This window comes from Stegostoma tigrinum, chromosome X (assembly GCF_030684315.1).
Source record: "Stegostoma tigrinum isolate sSteTig4 chromosome X, sSteTig4.hap1, whole genome shotgun sequence".
NCBI classification, from domain to species: Eukaryota; Metazoa; Chordata; class Chondrichthyes; order Orectolobiformes; family Stegostomatidae; genus Stegostoma; species Stegostoma tigrinum.
The window spans coordinates 12426942-12453513 of NC_081404.1; the positions used below are offsets into that span (position 1 = coordinate 12426942).

Below are 26572 nucleotides of genomic sequence, written 5' to 3' on the forward strand. Positions count from 1 at the left end.
TGGACAAAAACTGATCCATCCGACGGTTATAGCAATTCCAGTCAATGTTAGGGAAGTTAAAGTCTCCCATAATGACTACCCTGTTCCTTTCACTCCTGCCAATGCTCTCCTCCACATCCCTGGAACTTTGTGGAGGCCTATAAACTCCCAGCAGTGTGACATCTCCTCTCCCGTTTCTGACCTCAGCTCATACCACCTTAGTAGACGAGTCCTCGTCAAAAGTTCTTTCAGCCACTGTAGTATCTTCTGACTGATACTAGAATGATAAGGATAGTTTTGCTAACTTTTTTATCCCCCATTATTTTTATTTTATTATTTTAGGTTTGAAGCTTTGAACTGGGAACTATGAGCTAAAGATGACCTTTAGAATGTGGGTAACAGCTTCTATTAAAAGGAAAACAGACCAAATAGGATTTCATGAGGCCAGGCCTGGAAGTTAACTGCATGTTAGTCCTGATCAAAAAGTTCTGAAGATGCTTCGTCACTGGGGAAGAACATTATGTTTAAACAGATAACAGAAATTGGCTACTCACAAGGTCAGTACCCAGGAATTGGTCCCAGCAAGTTTGGAAAAGACCTTATACTCAAGGTGATGTTGAATAGTAATTGGGACCTCATGGAAGAGATGGTCAGTCTGTCAGAGAGTAGTCAGAGCTTGAATTGGGTTTTGGATTGTGTTTTCTGTGAAAAAAGGAGTCTGGCTGTAGGTGCTATAGCATGAAGATCTGAGAGGTCCCTGTCTACCCTCCCATAAACATCTCTTGGAAGCTCAGCATAGAAAACTAATTATTACTGCGCTTATCTGAGTGAAAAGATGACCTTGATCGATATCTTCAGAAATTCAACCAAGAAACCATCACCTATGCCTGTGGAACAACACATCGTGAAAACCACTTTTGTCTGGCCAGTTTCATTATTTTCTTCTATTTATCCCTTAACTGTGTTTATCTTGCTTTTGAGTGGGGCTGTAAAGAAAGGTTGATGGGTTTAAAGCACAGATCAATTAGATTACTTTTTTTCCCCCTGTTAAAGTTACTGTATTGTTAATAAATTGTTCAGTATTTTGTTTAAGCTACAGAACTAGTGTTGAGAATTGATTATTGCATAGTCTGAGATTGATTATTTCAAAATCTGGTTAAGAACCACTGGGGTCAATTTTGAGGGTCTCTGAAGGTTATATTTTTTCTGGTGTTGTGAACACATAGGTAGTAAGGCTGATTTAGTTTGGCTGTCTGTCTGTGTCATCATAGCATTACTTCATGCAATAACTTTAAGTGAAGGACAGAGGTTTAAATACAGCACAAATAAACTTAATACTAAATTTAGACCACAAAAAAAATGTGACTTTCAAACGAGTAGTACTAGATTGTCAACATTGCATAAAAACCTGAAACATAGAAACGGTCTTGATAAAGAGTTGAGAAATGAGGAAATGCTGTGGAAATTTATTTTGGAGCAGGGTGCTCCCACTGACCAACTCTCCCTTTACGTAACAAAAAAGTCCAACCCATTTAAAATGGTCATTTCCTCGATCCTGCTATCACTTTTGTTTCTATTCCCATGATCTCAATCATGTACAAGTTCATCTCTGATAACGTGCCCATATCCTTCACGAGTCACATTCTCCTCTTCCTCATTCCAAATCCACATAATCCTCGCATGAAGGAAGACTAACATCAAGACTGTCTGCTCGGCTGCCTCAGTCACACCCCTCCCAACATATACTCCAATTCCCTTTCCTTTGCTCTCAACATACATCATCTTTAAATTTCTCTCTTCCCCCATAGTCTCTCATTAGCCATTTAGTCTGTTTTTGACCATATCCCCATGAAACCGCTGACCACCCAACTGCCCATTCTGGCATGTGTGTTGTCAACCTGAAACTGAACTTGGCCAGCTGTATAAGACCTGTGACTACAACAGCAAGACTGAGGCTAGGAATCCTACAGCATGCAACTCATCTCCTGACTCCCAAACTCCTGTCCACCATGCATAAGGCACAGATCAGGAAAATGATGGAATACTTCCTTCTTGCCTGGATAAGTGCAGCTTCAGCAATACAAGCAAGCTTGACACCAACCAGGGCAAAGCAGCTGCTAACTGGCACCACATCCACAAACATTCACTCCCTCAACTATCTGCACTACAAGATCCAGAGCAGACATTCACAAGGCACTTGAGACAGTACCTTCCAAACCCAACACCAGTACCATCTAGAAGGACAAGGACTGCAGACATATGGGAACACCAACATCAGAAAGCTTCCCTCCAAGTCACATGCCTTCCTGATTTGGAAATATATATTCCAGTTCCTTCACTGTTGCTAGGCACAATCCTGGAACTCCTTCCCTACACCAAATGGGCTACAGTGGTTCAAAGCACCATCTTCTCACTCATAATTCCAGGTGCGTAATAAATGCTGGCCCAGACAGCAAAGCCAACATTTCATGGAACAATTTAAAGAATTTCAAAAAGCCCACCATAGACTTCTGTCTTTTGACGCTAGTGGCCCATCTCCACTATTCTTGTCACCTCACAAATTGTGCTCAACCCTTCTCACAGCATCATATTTGACAGGTGTCTGCTCCTACCACAACTCAGATGCCGCAGATCAAAACTGCAAACAACACTGTGCCCCCAGTGCATTATCCTTCACGCTTCTGTAAAGCATTTACACCCTGTGACAATTAACTACACCACCCCGCATCGACCACATCTACTCCTGCGTCCAGCTGAGTGCCCTTGCTTGGCTCACTCTTATCTCTCCAGTTGAAGCTACAGAATTTCCTGAATAGCTTTTCATTGTATTCTTCCACCGACACATGTCAGCTACCCATTCTTGGCCTTCTCATATTTCTCACCTTCCTGTTGCCCTTTATCAACATTAACCAAAAGCTTGTACACTGATACCAAGTTTCGGCAATTTACTACCTCTCCTGAACCCACTACTACTACTACTCTATATCACCAGCCTTGCTTGTCTGAACATTCAGTCTGGTTGGCATACAATGTTTAATTCAAGGAAGTTGTGAGACCAAAATCAGAATCTGAACCCCTCTGATTACAATCCAGAACTTTTACCAAGCACTGCTTGAAAAGAATGAACCCTGCTTGAATGCTAATTATTAATTTCTCACACCAACCTGGAATACAAGCTCCTGGAATTATGGGAATCACAGGAGAAAGAGCACGGTCCATTGACTCTTCCTTAATTTCAGTCAGCAAGGGAAACCTGGATGTTTCTTGCTCAAACACACTTTCTGGTGAGGATGCTGGCACAATGCTGTCTGGTGTGTGCCGGTCGTCTTCAATCTCTGCTCTACTGTTGAGAAATAAATTACAACTTTTTTTGGAGGATTAAAACTGCTGCAATATTCTGAGTTGCAAGCAGAAACATATTCTGCAGTTTTTCATGAGTCTCTGCCTCAACTTATTTTTCAATTTCAGTCCATCTTCACATTCACTAAAGATCAATGTGTTCTGGCTGTTTTACAATTAAGTTTAAAGTTTAAAAATCTCACTTGTTTTGATTCAGATTTGAAAACATAAAACTTAGAAGATCTAAAAGTCGTTTCCATTTTTAAACACACAATCTCTACTCAGGTAAAGATAATGGATATTGAAAACTTAGGAAAGCAGCGCTTCCCAACTAACCGCCCCTCTATTGCTGGTCTCCACATTTTCAGCAAAATGATATTTATTGAATAAAAAATGCTTTAGGGGTCTATTAGAGGTAATAAAAGTGCAATGCTTTTATTAGAAATGCACTGACAGTTAGGTCTTTCATCTTTTATGGTGCTAAAATAGCAGTATGACTTTAGTATGCCAGGCAGCAAAACTTCATATTTGAGAAGATGACCAGCAAAAGGAGGACAGCGTTTTCAGGAAAATAGTTGAAAGAACAAGTGTGAATTGTGACTAAAAACCTGAGCTCCTCATTTTGGTTGTGTGGTGGTGTGGGCAAGGAAGCCAACATATCCATATTCTTCAATTCTGTTGTTAGAAGATCTATGAAGAAGTACAACAAAAACAGCATTACATTTCATTGTGCTATACAAACAGCGCAATACATACATGACATTTAATTGGTTTTCAAACTAGTGATCCATACAGTATAGCACTTTCAACTTAGAAATTAAACACGCGTGTGTGTGTGTGTGTGTGTGTGTGTGGGGGGGGGGGGGGGGTGTGGGGGTGTGTGGGGGTGTGGGTGTGTGCGCGCGCGCGTGTGGGGGCGGGCTGGAGAAGGAAGGGGGGAAATGGTGAAACTTGCCCCAGTGGAAAACAAAGCAGTAGTTAATATCTGTAGTGGTGGATTCACCTAAGTGGAAAAATATGAAAGAAATGACAGGGAAGGAGAATTCAGGAGAGGGTATTAATGTCTCCAGCACAGATGCAAATAGGACAGTGTGTTTGGAAAAGGCTAGCAATTAAACACTGGAAAAAAAGAAAAGACGGAGGGTTAATACAGGACTGAAGATGTTATATCTGAATGCATGCAGTATAAGGAGCAAAGTAAATGAGCTTGTGGTACAGATCGAAACTGGTAGTTATGACGCAGGAGGCATCATGGAGACATGGCTGCAAGGGGAATCAGGACTGGGAACTGAACATAAAAGGATACATATTCTAGTGAAAAGACAGGCAGGTGGGCTGAGGGGGTGGGGTTGATTTAATTTCATTTCTCACTAATAAGGCAATCGGAAGAAATGGAGTAGGGTCAGATGGTGTAGAATCTGTGGGGGTTGAATTGAGGAACCGCAAAGGGAAAGAAAACATAGCTGGGGTTGTGAACAGGCCTCTCAACAGTAGTCAGGAGTTGGGGCACCAGATACACCAGGAGATAGAAAAGGTGTAAGAAAGGCAAAGTCACAGTGATCATGGGAGATTATTAATATGCAGGGTGGACTGGGAAAATCATGTTGGTAGTGGACTGCAAGAGAAGGAGTTTGTGGAATATCTACGAGATGGCTCTTTGGAGCAGCTCATGGTGGAGCCCACAAGGGAACAGGCAATACTGGATTTAGTGTCATGCAATGAGGCAGACTTGATATGGGAGCTTAGGGTAAAGGAATCCTGAGGAGGCAGTGATCTTAAGATGATAGAATTTACTGTGCAATTTGAGAGGGAGAAGACAGAATCAGAGGTAATGGTATTACAGCTGAATAAAGGCAACTGCAGAGGTGTGAGGGAGGAGCTGGCAGAATTGACTGGACGAGGAGCCAAGCAGGAAAGACAGGAACAGCGATGGCAGGAGCGTCTGGGAGTAATTCAGGAGACGCAGCAAAAATTCATCCCTCGGAAAAAGAAGCATGGTACAGGGAGGATGAGACAACCATGGCTGACTAAGGGAGTCAGGGATAGCATAAAAGCAAAAGACAAAGCATATAATGTGGTGAAAGGCAGTGGGAAACCAGAAGACTGGGAAGCTTACAAAGGCCAACAAGAAGGCAACAGAAAAAAAGAAATAAGGAGGGAGAAGATTAAATATGAGAGTAAGCTAGCCAGTAATATAAACAAAGACTATAAGAGTTCCTTTGGGATTCAAGAAGGCCTTTGCTAAGGTGTCATACAGGAGGCTGCCGAGTACGATAAGGGCCCACAGTGTTAGAGGCAAGGTGTTAGTCCAGGATTCTCTCAAAGTAAACTTGCAGGTTGGGTCAGTAGTCAGGAAGACAAATGCAATGTTAGCATTTATTTTGAGAGGACTTGAATATAAAAGCAGAGATGTACCACTGAGGCTTTAAGAGGCTCTGGTCAGGCCACATTTGGAGTATTGTGCGCAGTTTTGGGCCCCATATCTCAGGATGGATGTGCTGGCCCTGGAGTGGGTTCAGAGGAGGTTCACGGGAACGGTCCCAGAAATGGAAAGCTTAACATATGAGGAACGTTCGAGGACTCTGGGGCTGTACCTCATTGGAGTTTAGAAGGATGAGGGGGGATAGAGTTGACACTTTCAGAATACTGAATGGCCTGGACAAAGTGGACGTTTCCATTGGTAGGAGAGACTAGGACCCGAGGGCACAGCCTTAGAGTAAAGGGAAGGCCTTTTAGAATGGAGATAAGGTGAAACTTCTCCAACCAGAGAGTGGTGAATCGATGGAATCGCCGCCACAGTAGGCTGTGGAGGGCAGGCCATTGAGTACATTTAAGACTGAGATAGATAGGTTCTTGATTATCAAGGGGATCAAGGGTTACAGGCAGAAAGCAGGAGAATGAGGTTGAGGAACTTATCTGCCATGGCAGAGCAGACTCGATGGGCTGAATGGCCTAATTTCTGCTCCTATGTCTTATGGCCTTATATCTAACATGACAATGATACATTTCATTAAATATCAGCTTTAAAATGCAGCCTAAAAGCAACCCAGTTGTGGTCATTCAACAACTCTTCTGACTGATACTATGAGATAGTATGAGAAGCCTTGCTGACTTTATAAAAATTACTTTATTTTATTCTGTGATCAAGCACAATTCTGTCTAAAGAGATTGCAGTTTCATTGGAGCTTCTTGACTAGAACAGTTCATTTATTGTATATTATATTCCCATTTTAAAGACAGACCCTTTTTTAAAATGTAGAATTTCAGTCAGGGGCAATTTCTAATAGACAAGATTGCACACTTCTTCAAACACAGGTTTGGTTTGTTAGCAACTCTACACTCTAGTTTCAAAACTTTAAAAACAAAATACTGGGACAACATTCCTTGTACATCATTAATTTTTAAGGTCTTAGCAAAGACATGTAGCTCGGGCTGCAGACGCAGTTGTTCGTTTGGTCACCAAGCCGGTTGTTCCATGGTGTGCAGACGTTTCGTTATCCTTCTCGGCATCATCATTAGTGCGACCTCTAATCGAAGCATTGGTGGTCTGCTTCGTTCTGAATTTATATGATCCTCTCATCTTCTCATTTCTGGGTCTGTTTTTCAGTAGTGGTCTGTATAGGGGGTCTAATTTTGTATGCTTGTTAAAGGAGTGCCGTGTTGACAACCAGGCCTCCAGAAATTCCCTGGCATGTCTGGTGTTCACTTGTCCCAATACAGTCACTTTGTCCTAGTCAAACTGATGGCCTTCACTGTCTGTGCATATCAGGACAAGTGAATATTGGTCATATCATTTTACTGCCAGCTAATCTTCGTGTACCCTGGTAGTCAGTTTCCTCCCTGTTTGTCCAACGTAATATCTATTGTATTCGCTGCATGGGATTCTGAATACCACATCGCCATGTTTACTGTTGGCATGCGGTCTTTAGTCCTTGATATACATTCGATGCAGCGTTGATCTAAGTTTGTGTGCAATCATGATCCTGTGCGGTCTAAGGAGTCTGGTCACCATTTCTAATATATTTTTGATGTAGGGTAGAGTTACTGTGTCTTCTGTTGCACTGGGTCCTCTGTCTGTCATTTGTTTTGTTGGTATTGGCGGATTTCCATTAACAAACACACAGAAATAGACTCCGTATACAGACCGCTGCTGAAAAACAGAACCGGAAGCGACGACCCACCATACCAGAGGGTTATGTGAATTCAGAACGGAGCAAAACACCAGCACTTCAGAGATAACAATGATGTTGCCTAGAATGGTAACAAAATGTTTGCACACCACAGAACGCAGCTTGGCGAAAGAACTAACAACCACATCATTAATTTCTCAAAACAGACGATCTCCTAGTGAAAGAGCTCCAAGCTCTTAATCAATCTGAGCCAATTCAGGCAAGATTACACAATCTACTGGCTGGTAAAGAGGAAAAACATCCAGAAGAACCAACAGCATCCATAGTCCAAAGATATGCAGGCTAGGCAGATTGGCCACTCTAAATTGGCCATCGTGTCCAAGGATGTATAGACCAGGTGAGTTAGCCAAGGGAAATGTGAGGTTACAGGGTTAGGGTCAGGGAGTGGGGGTGACGTGGGCTGCTCTTCGGAGGGTCAGCACAGACTCAAAAGGGCCAAATGGCCTTCTTCACATTGTCGGAATTTTACATATTAAAAAATGGGTGACTTGGTGCTATTTGTACAGTCATAGGTTTTTCAGGAGCCAAGGTTCTTCCAATAATCAAGCTTCTGGGTCTTTGATTTCGGGTCACCCAGAACTTGGGAGCAGGGTGCTCAGCAGTAGTTACCTGTCTCAAGCATAAGTGTTGTTTGAAAAACTAATCAGCCATTTTTGCAAGTCTGTGATTTCTGCAGGGATGGCATGATCTGATCAGGGTGCCAGAACTGTTATTAGCCAGACTTTTAGAGGCATTGTCTCTCACGTGTGTACAGCAGTAACTGTCACATGCACTTGGCCTTGTGATCTGATCATTTACCTGCTGCAGCAGTTAAAATGAAAATAAGTAATCCTCGACTCAAATCAACAAAATTAGGAGATAGCCACTGGAGAGATCAACTGTTACTTTACATTTCGGCCAGTAGAGCATGCAACTAACATCTCATCACTTTGATTAAGGTTTATTTTGTACAAATGGTTGAAGGTGCACCTGTGATATCCCGTGATGGAAGATCCAAACTACTTTTTCTTCATTAAAGTTTTGCATATTAGCACTAAGACTTAAGAACATAAGAATCAGGAACCGGAGCAGGCTATTCAGCCAGTCATGTCTACCTTGCTATTCAATAAGATCATGGTTGATCTGGATCAGGCCTCAACTCCTCTTCACTATCAGCTCCAGACAGTCCTCAATATTTCAAAAATCTCCCACGTCTCAAAATACTTTTCAGAGATCTAGCCTGTATAATTCTCTGGGCTACAGAATTCCAGACATTCACTACTTTCAAGAAATTCCTTCCTATCTCAGTTTTATATGTGTGTCTCCATATTCTGTAGCTACATCCCTTAGTTTGAGATTCCCCAACTAGTGGAAACATCTTCTCAACATCTACTCTATCAGCCACTTCAGAATCTTGTATATTTCATCACTGCTAATATTTCTGAACACTAAACTAAAGTCGTAAGTTGTTTAGCCGTTCTTGATAAGTCAAACTCTTCATCTTCTCTTATATACAGGGACTTGCGTTTCATTAGAGGGAAGAGCTTTAAGCTTTTCTTCAAAACTAGATTTGCAATATTTAAAACAATATAATTTGCAAGTTTTAGTTTGAAAAAAGTGAATACAATTGTGGGGCTTTTTAATCCCAGAATTCTGCTGTCACATCTGAGCTTATACCTTGTATTTCACTTTGACAAAGACGCTGATAATTTTGGATCAATGGCAGGATATGTCTCAAAACACATCTTGAAGGTGGGAATAACAGAGCAGGTATGGGTCACTTAGTCTCTCAAACCTTTTTACAATATTATTTCATGGCTGATTTGCATCTTGGGTCACCTACCTTGGTTCCATACTCATTAATACCCTCAATTAACAAATTTATCTATCTCGAAATTTTGAATTGACTGAGTCTCAGCTTTCTTTTTCCATGGAGCTCTTGACTTCTACCACCTTTCAGGTCAGAACTGCTTCCTGATATTCAAATTAGAGTTAGGTTGTTCAGGGGTAAAGGATGTACTTTGTATAGGTCCACCAGTTCTATCAACTGCTTTGATCATTTTCAACATCTTATTAACATGACTTTGTAATCTTCTGTACTCAAGATGATACAAGCTGAATCTATGCAACTTCTCCTCATGAATTTTACACTTCTGGCCCCAGTATTATTCAGATGAATCTGTCCTGCACCCTCTCCAAGCTCCACATATGCTGATTCAGACGTAGTACCCTGAATGCAACAAAAAAAATTTCCAGGTACAGTCTAAGCACAATTCCACTGAGCTGTACCATCCTCATTGGTAAAAGGGCAAGTAGTTGATAATTGCTTCTAGCTAGGATTCAAATGTTTTAGTAACAGTTGACAGCAGTATGCAGCTGAGCTTCCTTTCAATTACAGTAAAACCAACTGTGTTCCTTCTCAATTTATATGCAGCCAGGAAACACATTTACAAGTTTCAATCAGGGCAGGCATTGACCTAATCTAAGAATTCCAGGTTGTACGAAGTCATAGAAATTGTGCCAAGCAATTAAACTCCAACAATTTTTTATACCTTTTTGACCTTCAAGCTCTTTCTGTTCTTCTGTCAGTTCCTCAGAAGTGGCCAATCCATTCACAAGTTTCTGCTGGACAGACGGGGGAGGGGTGGGAGGCAATGAGGAAGGCGGGGTTGGTGGATTACTCAGATTGTTCTGCTAAAGAATGATAGAAAATTAATCCATTGAATTCTTCAGTATTAAAAGGAACCTACATAAAGCAATTAACTCACTTGCAAGTACAATTTTTTAAAAACTGAGATATACAGCAACAAATCCCTGAAAAACTCACTTTTGCAAGAATGTTCAGAAAAACAAAACGATATTGCGACCACCTGGCCTGAAAAACTGCATTTCTTCCAAGTATCTACCAACTTGTATTTTTGCTTGTTCACGTATCACCACAAATTAGTAGCATACACAGGGATTAAACAGAAAACCACGCTCAAATTTGGTTCACTGGTTTTTGTCACATTCACATCTGTAATTTTTTGTTTAATTTTGGAAGACAGCAAAATACACCATACTAGGCAGAAATAATGTTTACACTAGTGGGAAGTAACAGAACTAGAAGCCATCAATACAAGAAAGCCCTGAAGAAATCTAAATTGGGAATTTAGAAGAAACGATTTACCCTAAGAGTAGCAATAATATAGAATCTGCTCCCATAGAAGAGAATAGCCTTTGTTACACACAGGGCATGGCTGGACAGAATAGTACAGGTACATTTAAATGGAAACTAGACAAGCATAAGTGGGAGAAGGGATTAGACAGTTGTGATTATTGAATGACGGGAGAAAAGAGAGGGGACTCAAGTGCAGCATAAACAACAAAGGAGTGGCTGGGCTGTCTGGCAGGTTTCTGTGCTTTTAACCTTTGTAATCCTATATGACTATGTATTCTAAATTAAGTCTAAAGTAAGTGGCTCTTTCCGCTTATCATCCAAGGAAGATTTCTAGCTTATCACTCTTTGAAGTGTCAGAGACGCCCAAATTTAGAACATAGAACAATACAGCACAGAACAGGCCCTTCGGCCCTCGATGTTGCGCCGACCTGTGAACTAAACAGCAATATCTCAGAGTTACTTCTTAGAAAGTGACCAGAACCAAACAAGTATTTGAACAAATCCCACAAAGATGTTTGTACATGAATTTACTGGCTTTGCCTTGAGACAATGCAGTTAAAATCTAACATTTTAAATCTGAATAAATGAGAACATGATTCCATACATCAACCTGATTGCTAATCCCTTATAATACGATGACATAGCTCAAAGGTAAAACTATGCAGAACCTAGACAAATGATTAATACTTTAGTCACATTTACCTTGTAAAGGAGCTGAGAGTAGTAATCTGGTGCACTATCTAGAACAGCGTTCCCAAATGACCCTTTCAGCTGATTTTTGCTGTTGAATGGACTGCTCCCAAATGGAGGAAAGAGACCAAAGTTCACCTCAATGGTAGGTTCCACCAAAGGAAGAAGGGAGAGTTGCTAAAACAAAAAAAATGGACACTTCACAGAACTTTTCAGACAATTTTTCAGTCTAAGGTCTCAGGATAAAGAACTTTTCTTTTGGGGATAAGAGACAAGGCTTAAACCCAAGTCATACTCACTGTAGAACAAAAAATACATCTATAGGTTAATTTATTTATGTTGGAATTCTAAATAAAAAAGATCATCAGTTTTGCTTTGTTTCCATCCTTCTTTCACCATCTGTCACAGAGCCACAGAGACATACAGCAGGAAACAGACCCTTCGATCCAACCAGTACCATAAACCCAAACCAAACTTGTACTATTTTTCTGCACCTGGCCTATGTCCCTCCACACCTTTCCTATTTATGTACTTATCCAAATGTCTTTTAAACATTGTATGTGTACCTGCATCCACAACTTCCTCGGGAAGTTCACTCCTTAGATGAACTACTCGGTGTAAAAAAATTACCCCTCGTGTCCTTAAAATCTTTCTCCTCTCACCGTAAAAATATGGCCCCTAGGCTTGAAATCTCCCACCCTAGGGAAAGGACACCTGCCATTCACATTATTTATACCCCTATTGATTTTAAAAAGCTCTCCAAGGTCAGCCCTCAACTTCCTACATTCCAGTGAAAAAAGTCCCAGCCTATCCAGCCTCTATCTATAACTCAAACCTTCCATTCCCAGCAACATCCTGGTAAATCTCTTCTGAACCCTCTCCAGCTTGATAATATCCTTCCTGTAACACGGCAACCAGAACCAGACACAGTGCTCTACAAGAGGCCTCACCAACATCCTGTACAACCGCAGCATGAAGTCCCAACTCCTGTACTCAAAAGGTCTGAGCAATGAAGGCAAGTGTGCTAAACGCTTCCTTAACCACCCTGTCTCTACATGATGCAAATTTTAGAGAATTATGTACCAGAACCTCTAAGTCTGTGTTCTACAACACTACCCAGTGCCTTACTATTAATTGTATAAGTCTGCCATCGTTTGTTTCATCAAGATGCAATACCTTGCACTTATCCAAATTAAACTCCATCTGCCACTCCTCAGCCTGCTGACCCAATCGATCAAGATCTCTATGTAATCTTAGATAAACTTCTTTAACGTCCACTATAGCACTAATTTTGGTATCATCCACAAACTCAGTAATCACGCCTTCTATATTCCCATCTAAATCATTTCTCTCAATAACAAGCAAAAGTGGACCAGCAGCAATGTCTGTGGATCATTACTGATTACTGGCCTCCAGTCTGAAAAACAACCCACCACCATCACACTGTCTCCTGCCACTAAGACAATTACGCATTCACCTGGCAAGCTCACCCTGAATCCCATCTGATCTAATTGTACTAATTAGTCTACCATGCAGAACCTTGTCAAAGGTTTTACTCAGGTCCAAGTAAACAACGTCTACCACTCTGCCTTCATCAATTTTGCTTACTTCCTCAAAAAACTCAATCAAATTTGTGAGACATGACTTGCCTCAAACAAAACCATGGTGACTATCCCTAATCATTCCTTGTCTCACCAAATGCACATAAATCCTATCTTTCATAATCACCCCCACAACTCACCCACCATTGAAGTTAGACTTATTCGCATTTATTACTTTGAGGAAGGGTCACCAGGCCCGAAACGTTAACTCTGACTCTCTCTCAGATGCTGCCAAGACCTGCTGAGCTTTTCCAGCAACTTTGTTTTTGTTCCTGATTTACAGCATCCGCAGTTCTTTTGGTTTTTATTTAATATTCATTATAAACCTGCAGTTACCTTAACTACACTACTTCCCACGGTCCTCCCTGCAAGGATTTCATTCCATTTTCCAAGTCTTTGTTGCATCTGTTGCAATGGCAACTCCTTTCGCCAGGGTGCTTTGTACACGTCCTTTATCCTCAAAAGAGGACAGGTCTTCCCTGACCCCCAACCAAGGTTGGCAGGATCCTCATCCGTGTCCAACTTATTTCACACATTTCTATCCTAACACCCTGCCCTCCTTCCCAAACGGTAGAGTTACCAGTTTCTTTACTTTCCACCCCATCGGTATCCATCAGTTCCGCCACCCCTAGCAGAATGCCAACAAATACACCATCCCCTACCCCTCTGCTGTCAGCATCCACAGGGACTGTTCCCCTGTGGAACCCTGGTCTACTCCTCCATCAGTCTTAACACTTCCTTACCTCCCCAAGGGACCTTCTCACGAGACTGTAGGTGCAACACTTGCCCTTTCACACACTCACTGCTCAAAGTCCCAAACACACCTTCCAGGTGAAGCAGTGGTTTACTTGTACTAATAATTTAGTCCACTGTTTTCACTGTTCTCAGTGCAGTCTCTTTTATACTGGAGACCAAATGTAGACTCAGTGACTGCTTTGCAGAACACCTTGGCTCTGTTGGTCAGAAAGACACTAACATTCCAGTTGCCTAGCACTTCAATGAACCATCTTGCCCCTGTGCTTATATTGCCATCCTGGGCCTGTTGCAGTGTTTCACTGAGGCTCAATGCCAACTGGAGGCACTTTACAGCCCCTAGGACACGACATGGAATTCAACAATTTCACAGTATGATCTCTATCATCCATACTTCTACGACTACTCTCCCCAGCTTATGCCTTGCTGACTTTACTCTCAGAAGAGAGAACCCATTTTCTCATTTTCATAACTTATTTCCACTTATTTTACATCTCTATTTCTCTTTTCCCACTATTAGCACTGCCCTTGTCTTTTCCTCTGGGCACCCTTACCGTCTGGTCCACTCACTTCTCCCTGCTCTGTCAACTGCATAAAAACCATCATTGCCCAGCCCCTTTCAGTTCTGAAGAGTCATATCAAACTTGAAAGTTAACACTGTTGCTCTCTCCACAGATGCTGCCAGGCTGGTTAAGTTTCTTCAACATTTTCTATTTTTATTACTCATTTACAGTGCTTTTAATATGGTCAAAAAGATCTATTACAACAGTGTTACCAAATAAAAGTAGAATTATGGGATCAATGTCTCTTATCTTCCAGCATTAATGCTCCCATACAAAATGACGAATGAAAATCTCAATCCCGTTAATAACGGGCACAAGCACACACCTATAATCAGCACATATTACCATTCCCAAACAAAAAGCCACAAGGATAGAGACCATCCACCCTTCCTGTCAAAAAAACAGCTGAACTGCAGCCTCTTAATGCCATTCTACGTCCATCCATTAGAAAGAATGCCTTGACTGAGCATGTTCAACTTTACAATATCAGAAGAAACTGGAGCAGAAGAATATTTGGGTATTCAAACTTACTCCACTGTTTGGTATGATTGGTGATCCAATTGTTCACTTAACTTCACTTTCCTGCTGCACCCCCTAACTCTTAACTACTTTGCCAATCAAACATCTATCCAACTCAGCTCTACAGTACATTTGATGACCCAGCCTCCATTGCTCTGCAGGAAGAAAGCTGAGAAACCAATGACCATTCCAGAGAAGAAATTTTTCAGCTCTGCCTTAAACTTTTCCCTTCGTTTTTAAACTGTGTTCCCCTGTTCTAGAATCCTCAACAGGAAACATCTCTTCAGCATCTACCTTGATTTAACCTCAGGAAGCAAGTGCTATGATTAAGGGAAAAGCAAGTTTATTGAAATGTTTTCATAGATAGTAGCAACTGCAGATGCTGGAGAATCTGAGATAACAAGGTATAGAGTATTCATCTAGTTCTACACCTTATCTTTATTGAAATTTCCGCATTTCTGCTAATGATCCTAGCTGTTGGCATTACTGAATAAGTCTGATCTCAATGAAATCTGGTTTGACCAACTTTTTTTTATTTAATGTGGTGATCATTCACTGAAACATAAACGTTCAAGTATGCAGACATTTTTTTAAAATAGCAAAATGTCTGAGTTCTGCCAGGGGCACTCAGCTCCTGGCCTCATCATAGCTTTGGTCCAAACATGGATAAAAGAGCTGAATTCCAGAAGTGAGGAATAAGTGACTGCTCTTGACATCAAGGCTGCACGTAATAGTGTGGGGCATGAAGAAGCCCTAACAAATTCAATGGTAATCAGGGGAAAACTCTCTGCTGGTTGTAGCCATACTCAATACAAGGGAAGATGGTTGTGGTTGTTGGAGGTCAGTCATCTCAGCTCCAGGACATCTCTGCAGGAGTTCCTTAGGGTAGTTTTTTTTTTAAAATTAGCCTATTCAGCTATGTTAGTGTACACTTCTGGTGCAGATGGGGTTTGAACTCAGGATTTCCTCAGGCTAGTGTCCTTGGTCCTATCATCTTCAGCTGTTTCATTAGTAATCTTCCCTCCATCATAAGGTCAGAAGTAGGGATGTTCACTGATAATTGTATAACTTTCAGCGCCCATTTGAGATACTGAAACAGTCCATGTTTAGATGCAGCAAGACTTGTATAATACCCAGGTTTGGGTTGACAAGTGAAAAGTGATATTTAAATTATGCAAGTGCCAGCCAATGATCATCTCCAACAAGAGACAATTTAACCTTCACCCCTTGACAAGCAACAGAATTACTATTACAGAAATCCACATGATCATAATTCTGGGGATTATTATTGACCAGTAGCTGGTGGACTAACCATATGAATACTGCAGCAAGTAACTCACCACCTGACTCCTTGATGTCTGTGCCCCATCTACAAGGCATAAGCCAGGAGTGTGACAGCCTACTCTGCACTCGCCTGGTTGAGTGCAGCTTTAGCAACACTCGAGAGGCTTGACACAATAGAGGTCAAAGCTGCTATTTGACTGACATCACATCCACAGACATTCACTCCCTCCGCCACTGATGCACAGTAGCAGCAGTATGTATTATCTACAGATTCACTGCAGCAATTCACCAAGTCTCCTTCCAAAGACCAGCACCATCTAGAAGGACAAGGGAAGTAGATACATGATAACATCACCATCAGCAAGTTGCCCCTCAAGCTACTCATTGTCCTGTCTTTGAAATATATTGATACTCCCGGGTCATCCTGAAGCTCACTCCCCAACAGTATGGTAGTATACTTGCACCAAATGGATTGCAGGGGTTGCACAAGTAGCTTATCACCAGTCTCTCAAGGGCAGCAAATGCTGGCTCAGCCAGTGATGCACACATCCTATGAATGAATTCAAAAAAACCCCAGCAAAACAAAGGCTCATTTATTCCCAACACCCTGACTTTTCAGTGACCCAAATCTGAAGAAATTAAGTTTGATCCAACTGCTTCGCTCTAGCTCTGTCCTGTAAACTAGGAAGTCTTCTTAGATGAATGAAAGCACAAGTTCAGACTCCCAGTCTTGAAATAATCTGCCGATTTCTAACCAAACACCCTTGGGTCTGGAACTTTCACAAGCTAAACCTTGGCATCAGTTTTCCTGAACTGTTCTACATGCCTTGCCAGGTGTGAAACGATATTTACTTCTAACTCTAGGCAGGTGTCTGCCAAAACTGCCCTACAAGTATTCAATTTCTGGGAATTCTGAGCTAACATCAGTATCTGATTAACTTGCTACTGATTTGGAATAATGCCTTCAACATTTACACTCCTTGTCCTAAATCTCATGATAGCAACAATCTTTCATTAACATTGCAGGGTGGTTTGCTATCACCTGCTCTCTGACACATGAATTAGATCACTTTTCTGGAAAGGACATTGACTTTGCTCCCGCCCACAACACACACAGACGAACCAACACCTATATGTCACTAGTTTGAAATCCAAAAGAGAAGACAACTTTCATCACATTTCATACAAAATTATAGAAGATGCCCTGAGTGTGATTCTACAATATAATCTCAGTTGAGTTTCTAATTTTTGACACAATTTATTTAAAAAATGCACACTGGTACCTGTTGCAACTGCTTCATTAGGGCATCAGTAGTTTTTATTCCTTCATCCTTTTTATTCTTCTTTCGAGAGTTGGTGCCTCTATCAGTTGCTTTTTGTGTCCGTTTTGTTTTGGGGCCCAAGTTTTTCTTGCTAACTTCCTGAAATTCCTTTATCTTGTAAAAAGAAGATAAAGTCCAAAGGGTTTTTAATGAGCGCATATGTAATTTACCCGCGTGGCCTGTTCATTATTTTTATTTGCTTGGCTATGCAAACGTGGTACATGTGCATGAGGAATTTCAGGTTGCTGCGCAGCCTGGGAGGAACACTAATCAACATGTTCCTTGCAGACCACAAAGAGGCTATAAACATTGATGCAACCACTCTACTTGGCTTAACATTTCTTAGAAAATCTCAGGAACCCTGGCGGCATAATCTCATTTAGAAGTTAAATTGAAAGGAAGTTTGGAGATAAAACATCTGCAAAATGCATCTGGGTTAATTAAAAGTAATATCACATTTACAGCTTGCTACACAAGACCCACTGATTCCACTCCTCCCCGGTAATGAGCACTGAAGAAGTCTAAACCAGACAGGCACCTTCTTGCTTGGGACCTGGGGAAGCCAGGCATTAGTACAGCAGGCCAGCACACTAAAAACGAAAAAGGCCACAAATGCCCTTGTGACCACTTCAGACCCACACTGCTGACTGCTATGTACAGGCTCGCACAATTTTGCTATGATTAAAATAGTTTCCAATTCATAAGAATCTGCCTCCATCAAATGTGGACGACTCAACGTCTGCCTTGAAATGTTAAACTACCCATGTTTCCACCCAAGCAGGCCAGCCCATAATTGTTTCTACCATTTTCTGTTTTTGATTCCATAAAACCTATGAACACAAAATTTTGCAAATAAGTGGAGGAAATACTTAAGAATGTATAACTTGAAAATATCAAATTGACCTGCAAGTAAGTATTCTCTATTCCTAATAATAGAATTGGTTCAAAAGTCAGCAAGAACTCAGGGTTTGTAATTCTATTTAAAGTAGAAGTGTGGAAGCAGCATTGGACTAGAATAACTCCGTTTAACAATTAAAAACTTGGAGTGAGTGTTTGTCAATGGATATAATCATACAACTCAGGTAAAGTCTGATCTTTTCTACACATAGATTGAGACACTAAACGTCTTGTAACTAACCTCTAAATTTGTTGTTACACCTTGTAGTTTTTGATCAATCATCACAGTTTTGCTTTCAATATGACCTTTTACAGTCAAATGTGTTCGATCTCCAGAGCGTTGTGCAACAAGCTGCAAGTTCTTAGTGCGTAACAGTTTCTGAAGAAGCAGTTGTCCGGCCTCAGATCTTGGAGCAAGAAAAGAATGATCCCCTGCATTCAAGGCACTCATAGAGTCAGTATTTGACTCTCGCTTCACAGTTCCTTCTGGAAATCCACAACGAATTGCATCAACACTTTCCTGTTTCACTATGTGACCATTACCTCCTGTGTTGGCGTCCTTAACAACACTTTCCTGTAATTTAGAACAGCTGTCCTGCTTTCCTGTGACTTTCAGTGCATATTCTTCCTGACCGTTGGTTTGATTCAACAGCGATGATTCCGATAGTCCAATACATTCCTCCTTTGTTGCATGGCTTTGGGGAGATATTGGGAAGTCAAACGTACAAGCTGTCTTCGAGTCACTTTGTTCACGGATCTCAACATTAATACTGGTTTGCAAATCAGTAACCGTGCTTGCTTTTTCAACAGTCCCACATGGCTTTATTACTGACATTTCAGACTTTGAGTCAGGTATCTTTTGAGGCATAATTGAGATCAGGTCTGTCGTGCAAGCACTATTTTCTTCAGATTCATTGTCTTTAAGCAATTCTGGTTGCAGCTGTATTACGGTCTCCAAAGATTCACCTTGCAGAGATACATCTCCCAAATTAGTTTGATTTAATTCTGGACGTGACGTTTGCAAATGATTGGAATGAGCTTGGCCAGGCACGAGTTCACTTCCTGGTTCCACATTCTGCCTTGCTCGCTTGTTCTGAATTAGTTGGGCCATCTCTTGTGGCTTCCCGCCATGTTCGGTTTTAACCTGTTGAACATATACCATGCCTGGACGAAGATGGCCTAACCCTATCTGCTGACCAGTTACATGAACTGAACATAGGCCCGCGTGCTGTTGCTGAAATGACTGCGAAGTCACGATGTTCTGTACGCCATGTCTTGGATCGCCCAAAGTTCCATGCTGCTGAGATGTTGCTACTCGCATCACTCCTTGCAAACCGAGACCATTGTTTTGGTGTAGACCCATTACAGTTTGTTGTTGCACACGTCTCATTAATTGACCCTGCTGACTCACAAGTCGCGGCTGTCCTTGCTGCATTGGTTGTTGCACTGCTGTCACTGCTCGAGTTTGTAAATTCTGATAGATCAAACCTTGAGCACGCACCAGACCTGCCACATTTTTGGACAGCTGCTGCTGCCTCACCATATTCTGAGTTGATGGCTGGGTGCGGTCCTGCCCCATGATGCACTGGGAAGGCAGCAAAGGTTCCTGTTCCATTACAATTTTGCCTTGCTGTTGCCCCTGCCTGGCTGTGCCTGCAGGTTGTTGTTCCTGCTCTTTCTCCTGCCCCACCATACCGGAAGCCTGCAGGGATTGCTGTCCACCAACTGTACCCAAGGCCCGCGTCCGTTGTCCTTGTCCCATTGTACCTGGTGACTGGCTCTGTCCTATTAGATTCTGCAACTGCTGCTGCTGTCCCTGACCCTGCACCAAAATACTTTGCGGACGTGGCTGCTGCAGTCCGTGCTCTTGACCTATTAAGCTCTGTGGCAACTGTCCTTGCCCTATCAGGCTTTGTGCCTGTCCCTGCCGAACTACAGCCTGAGACTGGAGTTGCCACTGCCCCATTAGGCCTTGCAGCAGTTGCTGCTGCTGTCCTTGTCTCATCCCAGTCAAACCTTGAGGCTGTTGCTTTACCTGCCCCATCTGACCCTGCACTTGAGATTGTTGTCCAATCCCCACTGTGCCCCGAAGCTGGGGTTGGCCCATTCCCATCATGCCCTGAGGCTGACGCTGCTGCCCCATCCCCACCATCCCCTGAGGCTGCCCCATCCCCACCAGACCCTGAGGCTGGGCTGGGGCCTGAGGCTGCCCTGTCCCCGCTGGGCCCTGAGGCTGGGCCTGAGGCTGCCCCATTCCTGCAGGGACGTGAGGCTGGGGCTGGGCTGGAGGGCGCCCCATCCCCTCCGGGCCCTGAGGCTGAGCCTGGGCCTGAGCCTGAGGCTGCCTTGTCCCCACTGTGCCCTGAGGCTGGGCCTGTTGCTGCCCCATTCCGAGTGTATCCTGAGATAACTGCTGTTGCAGCCCCAACCCCAATGTGTCCTGAGGGTGGGCCTGTTGCTGTCCTAGCCCCACCGTACCCTGGGATAACTGCTGTTGGTGTCCCATTCTGAGCGTGCCTTGAAACTGGGCCTGTTGCTGCTCAATCCCCACTGCACCGTGATAAGGGGTCTGCTGCTGTCCCAACCCCAGTGTGCCCTGAGGCTGGGCCTGTGCTTGCGGCTGCCCCATCCCCGCAGCGCCCTGAGGCTGGGCCTGGGCCTGTGGCTGCCCTATCCCCACTGTGCCCTGAGGCTGGGCCTGCCCCATTCCGAGTGTATCCTGGGATAACTGCTGTTGCAGCCCCACTCCCGATGTACCCTGAGGCTGGGCCTGTTGCTGTCCTAGCCCCACTGTATTCTGGGATAACTGCTGTTGGTGTCCCATTCTGAATGTGCCCGGAAACTGGGCCTGTTGCTGCTCCATCCCCACTGCACCGTGATAAGGGGTCTGATGGTGTCCCAATCCCAGTGTGCCCAGAGGCTGGGCCTGTTGCTGCCCCAGCCCCGCTGTGCACTGAAGCTGGGCCTGGGCCTGTGGCTGCCCCATCCCACCCACACCCTGAGGCTGGGTTGGGGCCTGGGCCTGCAGCTGCCCCATCCCCGCCAGGCCCTGAGGCTGGGTTTGGGTTTGGGCCTGGGCCTGGGCCTGCAGCTGCCCCATCCCCGCCGGGCCCTGTGGCTGGGTTTGGGTTTGGGTTTGGGCCTGGGTCTGCAGCTGCCCCATCCCTGCCAGGCCCTGCGGCTGGGTTTGGGTTTGGGTTTGGGCCTGGGCCTGCGGCTGCCCTATCCCTACTGGGCCCTGAGGCTGGGTTTGGGTTTGGGCCTGGGCCTGCGGCTGCCCCATCCCCACCGGGCCCGGAGGCTGGGTTTGGGCCTGGGCCTGCGGCTGCCCCATCCCCCCTGGGCCCTGAGGCTGGGCCTGCGGCTGCCCCAACCCCGCTGCGCCCTGAGGCTGGGCCTGCGGCTGCCCCAACCCTGCTGCACCCTGAGCCTGGACCTGGGCCTGTGGTTGCCCCATTCCCACCACGCCATGTGGCAGGGCCTGGGTCTGCGGTTGCCCCATTCCTGCCACGCCCTGAGGCTGGGCTTGTGCCTGCAGTTGCCCCATCCCCACTGTGCCTTGAGGCTGGGCCTGTGCCTGGGGTTGTCCCATCCCCTCCGTGCCCAGAGGCTGGGCCTGGGTCTGGGCCTGCGGCTGCCCCATCCCTGCTGCACCTGGAGATGGAGGCTGGGCCTGATGCTGTCCCAACCCCACTGTTCCCTGATGGGGCTGTTGTTCCATTCCGACTGTGCCGGGAGGCTGGCCCTGTGGCTGTCCCACTCCTGTCAAGCCCTGAGGCTGGCTCTGTTGCTGTCCCACTCCCGTTGGGCCCGTAGGCTGGGCCTGTTGCTGTCCCACTCCCGTCAGGCCTTGAGGCTGTCCCATTCCCATCAGGCCCTGAGGCTGGGCCTTTTGCTGTCCCATGCCCGTCGGGCCCTGAGGCTGGGCCTGTTGCTGTCCCATCACCAATGTGGCCTGATGGTGGGGCTGCTGCTTTCCCAATCCTCCTGGGCCCTGAGGCTGTGTCTGCTGATGTCCCAGCCCCACTGTACTCTGGGGTGACTGCTGTCCTATCCCCACTGCCACCTGGGATGACTGCTGTTGCGGCATTCCCTGCCCTAGTGGACCCTGAGGAGGCTGCTGACCCATTGGGCTCTGTGTCAGGTGCTGTACAATTCCTTGGTCCACCATGTTTTGGGGCTGGGATAATGGCTGTGACTGCTGCCCCATCCTAACCTGGGCTTGAAGAGGCTGTTGCTGCTGCTCCATCCCTTGCCCCATTGTTACCTGGGGCTGGAGAGAAGGCTGTGGTTGCTGTCCGATTCCCATTACAGCATGGGGCTGATTTTCCTGTCCCTGTCCAATTGTGCTCTGGGGTTGATGCTGCTGTCCCTGACCCATTGTTCCTTGAGACTGGGATTGCTGCCCTTGCTCCCCTGAGACTTCGGGTGCATGCTGCTGCCTTATGCTCTGCCCTATCATGCCTTGAGGCTGCTGCTGCGCCTGTCCAATTATGCCTGGCAGTTGGTGCCTGATGACTTGCAGTGGAGTCTGCTGTCCCATTAGGCCTGGTGTTGCGAGATGCTGGCCCAAAACATCCTGAGACTGCTGCCTCATTATACCCTGCATTCGAGTTTGATGCCCCATTGTGCTTTGCTGTTGGAATGGTGTGGAAAGTCTCAGGATATTGTTTGGTCTGATAACACTTTGTGGGTGGAGTTGTCCTGATACAGCCTGAAGGTGATGCTGTTGTAGTGGTGGCATTGTTGCCAATTGCTGATTCTGGGATACAACCCCTTGCTGATGTCCTATGAGCCCTTGCTGTTGCAAAGGAGCACTGGATGCCTGCTGCTGTAAAACCAGATTCTGTTGCTGCTGCTGCTGAGAAGTGAGCACTTGCTGTTGAACTGCAAGAGCTTGCTGATGTGTCAACTGCTGAGCCATAGGACCTTGCTGGGTCCGCGGAGGTTTTGGATGACTTGAAAGACCCTGTTGGTGTGGTTGCTGATGCCCAAGGAGGCCTTGCTGTTGACTCAGCAACCTCAGATGCTGTTGAGGTGCCAGATTCTGTTGGTGCTGTGTTGCTGGCTGTTGCGGTGTCTGAGTCATGTTGCTGTGCTGTTGGGGTAGCTGCTGAACAGGTTGGTGTTGTGACTGGACAGCAATCCCCTGCTGTTGTCCAATGAAGGCCTGTTGCTGTTGGCCCATGATACCCTGCTGTATTGGTTTGTTACCCACAATACTTGGTTGCGTCGTTGGCTGAAGCTGCCCAATGATACCTTGCTGCTGTAACTTCCCCATGATGCTTTGCTGCTGAGACGGTCCTACAAGTCCTTGCTGTTGAATAAGTTGCATTCTTTGCTGCAGCTGAAGCTGTCTCTCCTGTAGGAGTCTGCTTTCATTTGTAAGTGTTTGAGCAGCAGAATTTCCAGAAAAAAAGCTGGTTGAGGGAGCAGAAGATACAGTTCCTGAGGCAGGGGGATACTCCGGTTGCTGAGTCACAGTTGAGGTTAAGAATGTTGGGCCCTGCTGCAGTGGTACTGTAGCCCCGATTTGTGGCACTCTCATATTTCCTGTGTGTCCTATTAGCGTACTTGGTTGTTGAGCTATTGCTTGAGTTCCAACAATTGCGCCCCCTTGCTGAGCTAATGCTGCTGATAACATGGGTGTTGAAAGTTTGGGCATTACTCTCGGGTTCTGGGAAGAGGTTGTTGGCATCAGCCCAGAGGGAGATAAAGAGCATTTTTGTTGCTGTTTATTTCGATATTCTGTCATTAGATTTGTATGCTCCTTTTGTTGCTTACGGACCTAAAACATAAAATAAAACTTAGAACTAAACATGAAGAAGCTTAATTAGTCCGTACAATTTCATAACAAAGCATGTAAGCAGAGCACAACATTAACATGACTCATTCTAAATCAAGTTTAGCCAATTTAGTCAATGTTAGGGAGGCAGTTTTATAAAGAGGGACTTCCTCTGAGGGGACAAAACTATTTTAGCAGTCCAATAAATTGGAAAAAAATCATGTCTTAAATATACATCGTGCTGCAATCAGGAAGTACGCAGAATTCATCATTTAAGTTTAAAACAAAAGTAAAAAAGGAAACTTAGGCAACATTGCTTCAGAAAGCTGGAGCTTGTTTCAGTTCTTGGAAGGAAAACTTTAAGGTGTTTCATAAACAAAGAGGCAAGCTCCAGGCTTCCAAATATACGCACAGACAAATGCGTAGAGCTGTACTATTATCACAGCAGGGATACTGGGATGGCTAAGTCCAGAATCTTATCTGTAACATGTTTGTGGCACTGCTGCCCACGATTTTAAACAAAAATCAAGTTGATAAGCGATTTCATTAGTCAAAACTCAACAAGCTTGGGTTTCAAAATTCAAGATTTATACTCTAATCCCTACCTGATCAAGTTGTTTCTGGATTTTACTTTGTTGCTCTGTAACCCGTTTAAGTTTTTCTGCATCTGCCTCAGGGAACTCACGTCCTGCCTTCTTAGCAGTTCGTTGCTTGGCACATAATGCTTTCCTGGACTTCCTGTGGACGCCAATTTGTTCCTCTAAAAATTTCAGCTGCATTTGAAGCAGCTGCTGTGTATGGAGCAGCCATTCTTCATATTGACGGTGCTCTGCCTCATCTACAATACAAGAACCAAACATGAACTAGCAAATAATTCAACTGACTTATCCAAATATTAAAGTTATCTAGAGTGCAATTTTCTAAGTGTCCTGAAAGTAATTATACAGAGATTTAGTTCCTTTACACTTTAGCAAAAGCTGAAAATTTTAGCACTTTTTTAAAAAGCAGAAAACAAAAAGTCACAGTGGAGGCTGAAACATCAACATGAATGCAATCATTTGCATGGCTGCTTAATTTAAGAGTGTCAAAATGCTGTTTAAAAAAGGTAACTTGGTTTTAAATGTGCTAGGCATCAACATATAAATGAGATTAACAATGAAGAATGGAACAGATGTATCTGCAATTTTTTTTCCTCTTCACAATGTAGGCTTTTATTACTTCAGCTCTTTTTAGAAAATAGAGGCTTCTTTTCTCATTTTGTGGATAAAATCTGGGGCTGGGACGCAAAACACATGGTCTCAGTAAAACTCACACCTCGAGCATTTAACTGCATAAATTGATCATTTTTCCAATGCAATTTCCCTTGTTCAAAAAACAAACTGTTGGATTTGGACATTGCTGGTTGGGCCAGCAATGTATTGCCCATTCCCAACTGCTCTTGAAGTGAGCAGCTTACTGGAACCATTTCAGAAGGTAACTAGGAGTCATCCGCCTTGCTGTGGGTCTGGAATCATACATAGGCCAGACCAAATATGGGTGACAGATTTCCTTCCTTAAAGAACATTAGCAAACCAGAAGGCTATTTACAACAATCAGCAATAGTTACCTGCTGTCATAAGATTTGGTTTTAAATCCAGACTTTTACTGGATTCAAATTTCATCAGACTTTTGAAGTCTGCAGAGAGGAGGGATTTATCCCATAATTTGAGACTGGATACAAACCCAGAAAAGCAAGGCAGTGTGCCTACTCACTGTGCCACCTGGTACCTGGAAGACTGAAAATTTAGTAAAGTGTACTACTGCAGAGTTACTCCAAATAAAAAAAATTGTGATTATTTACACAGATTTAACTTTCACAGTCTAATTGTTATTATCACAAAAGAAAATTGAACCATATCACAGACAGCCCCGAAAGAAAATAAAACTAAGATTATATTTATCCCAGAACAGAATAACTCACTGAACAAAAGAAAGCTATGGTGATAAGTCATGGCCAAATTGGCAAGCAGAAATTTCAGCTCTGCCAGTAAATTTGCTGCATTTGCCCTTTAAGCATACCATAAAATCTAACAAACTCCCATTCTGAAATAATTAGCAAGGTCTGGGAGAGGACCAGAGAACCATACCATGAAATTAACAGCAAACACTTGCCAAATGATTTATCAATTATCTCAACTGGTAGTCTGCAGAATTTCTCCGTTTTGGACTACTACTGAACACAATGACGAATGAAGACTCGAAATAGATTTAATTCTGCTGACTTTAACGTAAAAGATAGTTTACAGATTATACAGATCTTGGGAGAAAACCTACAGCAACCAAGAGATTTTAACTCTATGATACATGTAGTCATAATAATACAGTTTAAAAAGGTAACAACAATTAAGGTCTTTGTTTCCATGTTTCCAGCCTAAACTCATACAATGTTGCAAAAATGGCTCAAACTGACACTTGGAATAGAGCCTCAACAGGAAGAGCAAAACAGGGTGATTTATCCCACAATGTTGATGA

General features: G+C 43.8%; 1 protein-coding gene across 3 annotated transcripts in view; it reads right to left on the reverse strand.

Moving 5' to 3' along the window:
• Positions 1 to 26572, reverse strand: part of kmt2d (lysine (K)-specific methyltransferase 2D) — a 281603-nt gene that overhangs the window by 27365 nt on the left and 227666 nt on the right. For all 3 annotated transcript variants that reach the window (XM_048523503.2, XM_048523505.2, XM_048523504.2), the window contains 7 exons: positions 24667 to 24899; positions 18518 to 24064; positions 17341 to 17493; positions 11350 to 11514; positions 10040 to 10181; positions 3927 to 4008; positions 3144 to 3322 (listed from right to left, as the gene is read on the reverse strand). In XM_048523503.2, the coding sequence (XP_048379460.2) occupies positions 3144 to 3322; positions 3927 to 4008; positions 10040 to 10181; positions 11350 to 11514; positions 17341 to 17493; positions 18518 to 24064; positions 24667 to 24899 (6501 nt within the window). The remainder of the gene's footprint in view (positions 1 to 3143; positions 3323 to 3926; positions 4009 to 10039; positions 10182 to 11349; positions 11515 to 17340; positions 17494 to 18517; positions 24065 to 24666; positions 24900 to 26572) is intronic.